We start from the raw sequence: 11,593 nt of genomic DNA, 5'->3' as shown, positions 1-11,593 counted from the left end.
ACCCGGAGGAAATAGGTTGCGGACGCACGCACCGCGTCTGTTTACGAAGGTACGGATTGACCCCTACATGTCCGAATATAGCGTTAATCGTCCAGCTTGAGCTAAAAGTAAGAATGGCGTTTTTGTAAATACCGACGCGATTTTTTATGTCGGTGTGTGTTTACGTTTGAATGCACGTGTGTTTACCGTAAGATGACGTGGTTAATCTCCGCTGCGGAGACGCGCCAGTGAGCTGTAAGCAACCCAGCAAATCAGCCCCTGACCACAGCAGTCAGTCAGTGGACATAACACACACACACACACACACCGGGAACCCGGTCCCCTCCGTCCACAACTCACTTTACATGCCTGCTGTTGAGAGACGCTGTTGGTACTTGATTTTATCATAAGTGTGTGTGTGTGTGGGTGTGGGGGGGTCTTCAGTATATTGGTGCTTTACACTCTAAAGCTTTGAGTCATACACCACTCAACTGAAACAAACGAGGTCCTGCTGCTACTAACGGTTTGAATTGGGGTTTTAGTACTGCATGTAAACGGGGCGGTTTAGGCAAAGCTAACCTGATGTTTATTGACCTCTTTCATCAGATGCTCTTTCTAACCTTCCGAGGAGGCACTTTGACAACACAAAAGGTAAGAGTTGCTTAGTGTCGTCTAGTTGCGTTGGCGGCTGTTGGTAGGCCATATGGTCGGCTGTGTGTTAGTAGAGATGGTGTTTTTTGAATTGCATTTAAATAAATAAATAAAAAATCCTCTGTAGCCACAAAGCTCCCATCCATTCCAAACACAGAAACTTGTTTTCCTGCTTCCTTTCATCAGTTACTGCTCTTTTGTGCTGTTTTCATCCCTTTAGGTCAGAAAATGTTTACAATATATTAAAAATAGTATAATATATTGCCTTTCAGGTATGGGGTTGGACTAGCACTCAAAGGTCCATGATATCGACCTTGGCCAGGGCACGTGGTGGTGCAAGTCGCCTGCAGCCCTGCTGGGCCTCGCCAGCCAGGTTGTCCTCGAACCACAATGCCGCCACCGGTTTACCAAGAAACCAGATCCCTGCTGTCACTGGTCTAGTGAACACTACATCTTTCCAGTGGTCCCAGACTCGTTTTATTGGTGGTTTACCGAAGATCCAGCCTTTCCACACATCTGCAGTATGCCTAAAGAAGCGGCCAAAGCCAGAGCCGCCTCCCAGAGAGCTGGATCTGCTGCGCTATGACATGAAAGACTTGTGGAAGAGCCCCAAACCGGCCTTGTACCTTGGATTCGCTAGGCTTATCCCCTTTGTCGCCCTTCCTCTGTTTATGGCTGCGACTGAGACCTACTTCCCAGAATTGGCCTATGCCCAGGTAGCATATGGCGCCGCCATTGTTTCCTTCCTGGGAGGAGCACGCTGGGGATTTGCGCTTCCTGAGAGCAGCCCAGCCAAACCTGATTGGCTGAACCTGGCCAACAGCGTGGTTCCACCTCTGTTGGCCTGGGCGGCCATATTGCTCAGTGACAGTATCATTTCAGGAATCACTATGGTTATTATGTCGTTTGGGATCTCCCTGCACTATGACCTGTCTCTGCTGCCCACCTACCCCAGCTGGTTCAAAGCCCTGCACACCGTACTCACTGCCGTGGCATGTTTATCACTGTTATCCACGCTTTTCGTGAGCCAAGTCTACCCAGAGAAGATGATTTTTTCAGAGTGATAAATTTAGTTGTACAATAAAGATGACATTTAAAACTAAAAGGTGGAAAGTGGTGGGGTCTTTTGTAAATTCTGACTTTTCCTTTTGTAAGTTTTTTTTAAAATTATTTCAACTCAGTTATTTCTTTTGCTCCCATGTCCCCATTATGTTTTAATCACGTCTCATTTTAGTCATCTGCATGTTTTTGTTGAGTTGTTCGTATGTATGAGAATAATAAAATTGATGCGGTGAAAGAAAACTTGAATTTGTCATTTCATATGCTCCCCGCTGCATAATAAGCTGGCCACAATAGAATAGTTTTAGTGGGACTGACTTAAGTTTTAGATGATAGAAACTCAACGGGTGGCGTTAAAGGGAAAATAACACTGATCAAATATGGGATTTGTCAAGTTTTGACATTTATTGTGCACAATTTCCCCTTTTTTTCTGGCTTTTGGTTTTTCTCTACTTTCTGGTCTACTGTAAACCCGAGAGTCAAGCTGTTACTTTAAAGAACTGAGAGAAAGTGAAAAATGGGGCTCATCAAATATCAGAAAAATGTATTCATACCTGTCATTTACTTGGCCTTACTGAGTGTTCACTAATACAGAGGACTGACAGGATGTAATTTCTTTATGATGGATGTTTTCCTAAGTGCTTTTCTCTCACGTTTCTTTCTTATTTTTTGTTGTTGTTACATTTCTGGATACTCAGAATTAGCCCTACCGTAGTTACAGACTATATCCAATTAAATGGCCAGGATCGCATGTTGACATTGAACAGGTATTACATAAGATCTGACAAGAGGTCATCTGTACTGAGGGCTTCAGGTGTTAAGTACACGAATTTAAAATTCTGCCCCGAGCCAAAGAGCTTGATCAAACCTGGGATGCAATCTAAACTAGCACATACAGCGGATAGAAAAAGTCTGCACAGCCCTGTCAAAACGGCAGGTTTCGCTGATGCAAAATAAATAAATAAACCAATATAACTCATGTCACAGCTTTTCCACATTCTTTTAACTTGCAACCTATACAGATAAAGTGAAAAACAAACATTTCAGGGAAAAGGGAAAAAAAAACTTACAATAACATGATTGCCAAGTGTGCACACCCCTAAACATACTTGGAAGCACTTTTGATTTTATTACAACACTCATTCTTTTGGGTAAGAGTCTGTCAGCTTGGCCCGTCTTGATTTAGCAATATTTTCCCATTCTTCCTTACAAAAACGCAGAGGCGTCAAATTGTGAGGGCATCTCGTGTGCACAGCCCTCTTCAGGTCACCCCACTGATGCTCTGTGGGATTCTGGTCTGGGCTCTGGCTGGGCCGCTCCAAAACGCTCATCTTTTGGTGATGCCTTTGTTGACTTGGATGTATGCTTTGGGTCGTTGTCATGCAGACGCCTGCAGGTTTTGCACCAAAATCGACTGATATTCATGAATCCCTCCACTTTGACTAAAGCTTTAGCTCCGGCTGAAGAAAAGCAGCCCCCAAAGCATGATGCTGCCACCACCATGCTTCACCGTGGGTATGGTGTTTTCCTGGTGGTAGGCCATCCTGAGAGTGGGATAAGCGGTTTGGATAATGTATGTATGTTTATAATGTGTATATAGTATAGGCCCTGTGATAGCCTGGCAGCCAGTCCAGGGTGCCCCCCTGCCTGCTGCCCAATGACTGCTGGGATAGGCTCCACCATGAGCAGGATAAGCGGTTTGGATAATGTGTATATATACATACATACATACATATCTATATATATATATCTATATCTATATCTCTACACACACACATACACATACATAAATAGATACATACACATACATACACACACATACATACATACGTATACATACGTATACATACATACACATACATACATACATACATACATACATACATACATACATACATACATACATACATACATACATACATACATACATACATAGACACACTCACACATATGTACGTATATATATATAATTTTGATAATGGGTGGATGGATGGATATTTATTTATTTATTTATTTATATACTACATGCACCTAATGTGTTAAGAAAATACGTTTGAAATAACCTTCTACAATCTTTTAATTCTCCTAGTATAATCATCAGTTGATAATTTTATAGTTTGTTTACTACTACTACTATTTTCAGCTGCTCCCGGTAGGAGGCGCCACAGCGGATCATCCGTTTCCATCTCTTCCTGTCCTCCGCATCCTCCTCTGTCACACCAGCCACCTGCATGTCCTCCCTCACCACATCCATAAACCTCCTCTTTGGCCTTCCTCTTCTCCTCTTCCCTGGCAGCTCCATATTCAGCATCCTTCTCCCAATATACCCAGCATCTCTCCTCCACACATGTCCAAACCATCTCAATCTTGTCTCTCTTGCTTTGTCTCCAAACCGTCCAACCTGAGCTGTCCCTCTAATATACTCGTTCCTAATCCTGTCCTTCTTCATCACTCCCAGTGAAAATCTTATCATCTTCAACTCTGCCACCTCCAGCTCCACCTCCTGTCTTTTCATCAGTGCCACTGTCTCCAAACCATACAACATAGCTGGTCTCACTACCATCTTGTAAACCTTCCCTTTAACTCTTGCTGGTACCCTTCTGTCACACATCACTCCTGACACTCTTCTCCACCCACTCCACCCTGCCTGCACCCTCTTCTTCACCTCTCTCCTGCACTCCCCGTTACTTTGGACAGCTGACCCCAAGTATTTAAACTCATACACCTTCATCACCTCCACTCATTGCATCCTCACCCCTCCACTGTCCTCCCTCTCATTCACGCATAGGTATTCCGTCTTGCTCCTCTTTTTTTTTCAATTTTCTGCCCAATTGACTCTGGCCAATTACCCCCCTCTCTGCCGATCCGAGGGACGCCCCGACTGACCAGAGGAGGCGCTAGTGCAGCGACCAGGATAAATACCCCCCCCCCCCCAGACAGGGCCCGTTGTGTCTGTAGGGACGCCCGACCAAGCCGGAGGTAACACGGAGATTCGAACCGCCGACCGCCGTGTTGGTAAGCGACGGAATAGACCGCTACGCTACCCAGGTCTGGCTCCTTTCATTCCTCTTCTCTCCCTCCACCTCTCCAGGCTCTCCTCCACCTGCACCCTACTCTCACTACAGATCACTATGTCCTCTGCAAACATCACAGTCCCCGGAGACCCCTGCCTGATGTCGTCCGTCAACCTGTCCATCACCATGTCAAACAGGAAAGGGCTCGGAGCCCGTTTCCCCAAATTTAATAGTCTGCATCAGTGTTTCTCAACCGGGGGTCCGCGGACCCCTAGTGGTCCGTGGTGTAATTGCAAGGGGTCCGTGAAAATAAAATATCTTTAAAAAAAAGATCCTATGACATTTATCGAAATAGGATTATTTTACTCAAATGTGACTGAGACCTTTATCTACCTAAACTATAAAGGGTAACAGGACTTTTTTCTCTAACTACATCTGTTTCACAAGTGTCATTTTTTGTATTTTAATAAGAGATCTCGCTCCCGTTTGCATTGTTAAAAGTTACTGCATAAAAATTCTGTTGTTACATATATCTGAAAGTTACTGAATACATATTCTGTGTTGTTACATATATCTGAAAGTTACTGAATACATATTCTGTTTTGTTACATATATCTGAAAGTTACTGAATACATATTCTGTTTTGTTACATATATCTGAAAGTTACTGAATACATATTCTGTGTTGTTACATATATCTGAAAGTTACTGAATACATATTCTGTTTTGTTACATATATCTGAAAGTTACTGAATACATATTCTGTTTTGTTACATATATCTGAAAGTTACTGAATACATATTCTGTTTTGTTACATATATCTGAAAGTTACTGAATACATATTCTGTGTTGTTACATATATCTGAAAGTTACTGAATACATATTCTGTTTTGTTACATATATCTGAAAGTTACTGAATACATATTCTGTTTTGTTACATATATCTGAGAGTTACTGAATACATATTCTGTTTTGTTACATATATCTGAAAGTTACTGAATACATATTCTGTTTTGTTACATATATCTGAAAGTTACTGCATAAGAATTCTGTTGTGTTAACTATATCTAAGTTACAACTGAAAGCTCTTATTTTTGCCCCAAAGAGCGAATAAATGCTATAATGCAATTTAAAATGCAGTTTCTACTGTTTCTATCAAATTGCAACCCCCCTCCCCCAAGATCAGGTGGAGGGGTCCTCAGGGTAGATCAAAAATACGCAGGGGGTCCAGGCAGAGGTGGAAAAACCCGGTCCAGAAAGCAAAAACCCGAACCATGTCTTTACTCCATCCATGTATTAAACAAGCTAATTTGGGAAACTAGTCAGTGCAATCTGATGGTTTAGTACATGGGTGGAGTAAAGACACAGTTAGGGTTTTTACTTTCTGGACCGGGTTTTTCCACCTCTGGGTCCAGGACCCCAAAAGGGTTTAGAACCACTGGTCTACATTGCTTCGGTATGTAAGATAGTGTGTTTGCGTTCCGCGGCCCTTTTCTGTCCCTACACAGCACCCGTACCGCTGTTCACATTGCGCAATAAACAAGATGGCGGCCAACCGAGACGTGTGTCCCGTCCTAAGTACGTTACATGGTGTCGGGAGTCTGCCAAGAACAGAAAATTAAGAATAATGGCATATTAAGAATAACGGCATATTCGCAATTTGAACACCCCACGATCGCCCGCACCGGGAGCCCGTGACAAAGGCGAGGAGGTTAAGGTCGCCATTGTGCTCCACACCGTCAGCGAGGAAGCGTACGGCACACTCACCGTTACCCTGGCTGATGAGACGATGGAGGATGTGGTCACCGCGTTCCGACGCTTCCGCAGCCCCCCGGAAAACCATGTTGTGTTCGAGCGGCACCAATCCTGCTCACATCCGAGTCCAGAATGGACTCCTGTGGGCAGGTTCGTCACGGAACTGCGACAGAGAAGCAAAGACTGTGAGTTTGGCCCAAGTGAAAATGACATGCTCAGACAAGCTGGTAATTAGCATAACGGATCCATCCATTACCCAGACCGCTTATCCTGCTCTCAGGGTGGCGGGATGCCGGAGCCCGCCCCAGCGGTCACTGGGAGGCAGGCGGGGAGACACCCTGGACAGTGCGGATGTTTCCAGTACGAGCCAGTGGCGCCCCCAGACATTTTTCATAGGGGGGGGGGGGCAAATGGGGCCACTGAAAATCTTGGGGTGGCACACCAAAACCAAAAGCCATGACTGAATTTCGGGAATTCTATGATGCTGTTGTAGTAGGCTAGTGGAAAACTGTCAATATGAGAGTTAAGAAAAATATACATTATTGATTTAAATGAACAGCACCTAATGTAAGATATCAGATAGAAGCATATTATGCATAATCAGAAGCATATTCTGTATATGCAACTCGTGGCTGGGGGGGCCAGCAGGGGGGGGGGCAGGGATAGTATCAGGGTGGCCGTGGCCACCCCTTGGGGGCGCCACTGGTACGAGCAAGAACTATATCAATTCTGGAATAACTTTTGTGAGCATGAGTAGAAAGCGTAATCATGTAGTGATTTATGACTTTCCCTCCGGACGTCTACAAGTTTGAAGTCTACTATATCGTTTTCTGTTTTGTTTTTTGAGTACCTTAGCTGCTTGGGTTAGAACTAATAACGAATCCGCATCTAAAAGAAAGACTGCTGCGTGAAAATGACGTGCCGCTACACAGAGCCATGCAACTATGCAGAGCAACAGAGCTACTAGCCAAGACGCAGATACGTACAAGTAGTGCAGAACGTACATAATGTGCATAACGTCTGTGACGCTCCAGTGGACGCTAGAGAGAGAACAGCGGGGCGGAGAAGAGCGGACGCCTGGGACAAGAGCAGCAGAAAAACAGCAATAGGAGACTGCCGCAGGTGTGGAAGGAGCCGCGCCAGTGCCCAGCCTATGGAGCTGCGTCACAAATGTGGGAAAAGCAACCATTTTTCCAAAGTATGTCGGGCAGCAAAGCAAACTACAACAAAAGTAAGTTTAGAACAAAGACTGTGAGCCACATAGAGAGTGAAGTGGATTCCTTGTACGTAGGAACAGTAGAGAGTGCTGAAGTTTGTGCAGTAGACCAAACAAAGGACGTGTCTGTGAATGTTCTCATTCACCCAGGTCGTGGTTATCCAAAGAAGTTGAATCAAGTGCAACTAGACTTGGTATATATCCGTGAAGACGTTTCGCCTCTCATCCAAGAGGCTTCCTCAGTTCGTGCCTTTCTGATTTGACCAACTGAGGAAGCCTCTTGGATGAGAGGCGAAACGTCTTCACGGATATATACCAAGTCCAGTTGCACTTGATTCAGCTCCTTTGGACAAACAAAGGACAATGAGTGGTATACAACAGCCAGCATCAGAGGTGCAGCAGTGAAATTCAAGCTTGACACAGGCCAAACGAAACCTTGTTGACAGCACCTCTCAGACAGCTACTCAGGAAGGACGCTACGTGGCAGTGCAGCCCACATCACAGCGCAGCAATAGAGAATCTGAAAGCTACTCTCGCACAAGCACACCTGTACTGAGGTTCTACGACTACTAGAAGCATCTAACAGTACAAGCAGACTCACCGAAAGACGGGCTGGGAGCGTGTCTTCTGCAAGAAGGTCAGCCTCTGTGCTATACATTGCGAGCACTCACTGAAACTGAACAAAGAGACGCTCGAATAGAGAAAGAACTACTCGCTATAGTCTTCGCAGCAAAGAGGTTTCATCAATACATCGACCGCAAGACAGTGATGGTCCAGTCAGACCACAAGCCTCTGGAGATCATTGTGCAGAAGCCACTGAACAAAGCACCAACGCGACTGCAGCAAATGCTCATACAAATGCAAAGGTATGATCTGAACATCACATACACACCAGGCAAGCGCATGTATATCGCTGACACACTGTCTCGTGCAGCAGTGAGCGGAGAGGCAGACGATGCCAACGGGAACCCCTGTGATGAGAAGGTTGCGTATGCCATGGAAGCCACAGACTCGCTGAGCGCAGAGACACTCAGCCAGCTGAAAGAGGCAACTGCAGCAACCTGTGCTACAAGTTCTGTGTGAGAGAAACAAGAAAGGAGGGCCACAGAAACGACACAGCGTGGACAGAAGCCTACACAGCTTCTGGCCAATGCGACACAACATCAGTCTACAGAACGGCATCGTGATGGCCGGAGACAAGATCATCTTACCCCAGAGCTTTAAAACAGTCATCTTAAAGAAGCTACATCTAGCTCACCAGGGAGTTCAGCGAGCAAAGGCCAAAGCAAGAAGAGTTCTCTACTGGCCTGGAATGGCATGTGACATTGAGATGATGGTGGAGAAGTGTGAGCCATGTCAACAGCTACAGCCACAGCACCAGAAAGAGCCACTCACCATGCATAGCGTTCCAGAACTGCCATGGATGAAAGCTGGAGCAGACAATTTTGAACTGAAAGGTCAATCTTATCTTTTATTAGTGGATTACCTGACAAAGTATCCTGAAGTGCTAAACGTGCCCGATAGAACAGCTCACACGGCAATTCAGAAAACGAAGTCTGTCTTTGTCCGGCATGGTATCCCAAAAGAGCTTGTGTGTGAAAACATTCCATTTGCCAGCTACGAGATGAAGTCGTTCACTGCGTCATGGGAGTTCAAGCTCGCGCACTCCAGCCCGGGATGTCCACAGTCGAACGGGCTTGCAGAAGGGACCGTAAAGACTGCGAAACACGCACTTAAGAAAGCACTACAAACAGGTACGGATCCACATCTGGCGCTGCTGTCGCTGAGCAACACACCAGTGACAGGCCTGAATGACTCACCTGCACAGATGTTGATGGGAAGAGTCCTGCGGAGTACACTCCCATGCTCCAGTGCCGTGCCGCAACAGTCAACCCCACAGCATGTGCACAGCAGACTCCAGGACCTGCAGCCTCGTCAGCAGCGCTACTACCGAGATGCCAAGCCGTTACCAGAGCTAGCCCCGGGATCCACCATACACATGCAAATGAGGCGTGGATGGGAGCCTGCTGTAGTGATGCACAAGAGAGACCAACCACGTTCGTACACCGTACAGACACCTGCAGGAAAGGCCTTCAGGAGGAACGGGCGCCATCCGAGGAAGATGCACCCGAGTTTGTGCAGAGACACTGACCCTGACGGACATTCAGAGGTAACACTTCCCCAGACACCCAGGTCAGCCAACCCGCCACTGCAAAACCCTCTAGTGAGTACACACAACGCTCTTGCACACCACACCAGAAGCAGTAGAGCGGTAAGACGCCCTACCAGATACAGAGACTATGTTATGGACACTTAACTGAAAGGTCTCACTGAGATCAAACTCTCCAAAAAAAAGAATGAGAGATGTCATTGTTTACGGTGTAATGTCTGTTCATGGTAATGTGCTATTTTATTACATTACATTATCGCACTGTATTTTGTCTACAGTGTGTATGAGCAAATGCACAAATGAGTTCAAATCAGAAACAACAAAGATTTGATAGAGGTGTTTATTGTTAAATATGTTCAATGTAAACCTAATGGACTGCATGGACCACGCCGTAATCTAGAAAAGGGGTGTGTGCTGAATTTGAATGAGCACTCGGTGCTCGACTTAGTTGGACTGCTGATGAAGCACACTGTGGATGGATTGCCTACGCCTGGGAATGACACCGTTAGACAGTAAAGACCCGTTAAACTTTCAGCCTCGACTCTGTATCGTCACTGTAAGTATAGCCACCCTCCACTCAGGTATTGTTACATAACATAACATGACATAACATAACATAACATGGGTAGAGTAGCGGTCTATTCCGTTGCCTACCAACATGGGGATCGCCGGTTCAAATCCCCGTGTTATCTCCGGCTTGGTCGGGCATCCCTACAAACAGAATTGGTCTTGTCTGCTGGTGGGAAGCCAGATGTGGGTATGTGTCCTAGTCGCTGCACTAGCGCCTCCTCTGGTCGGTCGGGGCGCTTGTTCAGGGAGGAGGAGGGCGAACTGGGGGGAATAGTGTGATCCTCCCATGTGCTACATCCCCCTGGTGAAACTCCTCAGTCAGGTTTTAGAAAGGAACTGGCTGGCAACTCCACACGTATCGGAGGAGGCATGTGGTAGTCTGCAGCCCTCCCCAGATCGGCAAAGCGGGTGGAGCAGAGATCGGGAAGGCTCGGACGAGAGGGGTAATTGGCCGGATACAGTTGGGGAGAAGAAGGGGGGGAAATGCGTTTGAAATAACATTCTATAATCTTTTCTTTATTTCCCCAGGTCCAATCATCATTTGATATCTGTAATTTTATACTTTGTTTCCCCAAATTTAATCATCTCTAATCCATTGCATCGGTATAGAGATGTTTCGATCGCCCTGGGCTTCCGTATTTCTCCTGTGGGGTAGGGGCAGCGTGTTGGACTTGAAGCCGGCAGCGTCGTGTCCGCTCCATTCCTTCCCGTCTCCTCATACAGAGGCGTAACACATCTGTTTTAGTGCAGTGGTTGTCGACCCCAGGCCTCACAACCGTCAGTCGCGTTAGTTCTCTCTACTTAAAGGTGTCCCAGCCGTCTGATCAGAGGCACAACAGAGGAAGATAAACTATTGGGCCAAATAGAAAGTCAGCAGTAGTGTGTACTTTATTAAAGCTGAGAACAGCTTTTGTCATGTGTAGGCATTGACAGAAAGGACTATTTCCTGTTTCTTGTGATGTCACCACAAAGTTTGTGTTATTCTCATAAAGGTCTGTATGTACTGCAGTCAGTCAACAAGCAACTCAGATTTGAATCAAGCTAGTATGGCAGCATGGTTCAATACCTACCTCTATATGTGTGCCGCCTAAACCATGTAAAAATCCATGCAGGTACAGAAACAGATTTCAACCATGGGAGGCAAAAGTGCTAAATAAAACAAGTTCCACTTACAGTTTGT

The 11,593-nt window shown here is 45.8% G+C and overlaps 1 protein-coding gene across 3 annotated transcripts; it reads left to right on the top strand.

Moving 5' to 3' along the window:
- On the top strand, nt 1-1,922 carry LOC130110569 (transmembrane protein 69-like). Of its 3 annotated transcripts, none has more exons than XM_056277711.1 (3): nt 1-49; nt 586-630; nt 903-1,922. In XM_056277711.1, the coding sequence occupies exons 2-3, from the start codon at nt 586-588 to the stop codon at nt 1,692-1,694; spliced, it is 837 nt and encodes a 278-aa protein (XP_056133686.1). In that variant the 5' UTR covers nt 1-49; the 3' UTR covers nt 1,695-1,922. The 3 variants fall into 3 exon arrangements, with proteins under 3 accessions (XP_056133686.1, XP_056133689.1, XP_056133687.1); XM_056277714.1 differs by having other exon boundaries at nt 13-234; XM_056277712.1 differs by having other exon boundaries at nt 26-107.
- The last annotated feature ends 9,671 nt before the right edge of the window (nt 1,923-11,593 follow it).

The sequence above is a fragment of the Lampris incognitus genome, chromosome 3 (genome assembly GCF_029633865.1).
Source record: "Lampris incognitus isolate fLamInc1 chromosome 3, fLamInc1.hap2, whole genome shotgun sequence".
Taxonomy (NCBI): domain Eukaryota; kingdom Metazoa; phylum Chordata; class Actinopteri; order Lampriformes; family Lampridae; genus Lampris; species Lampris incognitus.
The sequence above is the reverse complement of the archived record's forward strand: the minus strand, read 5'-3'. Positions and strand labels throughout refer to the sequence as shown.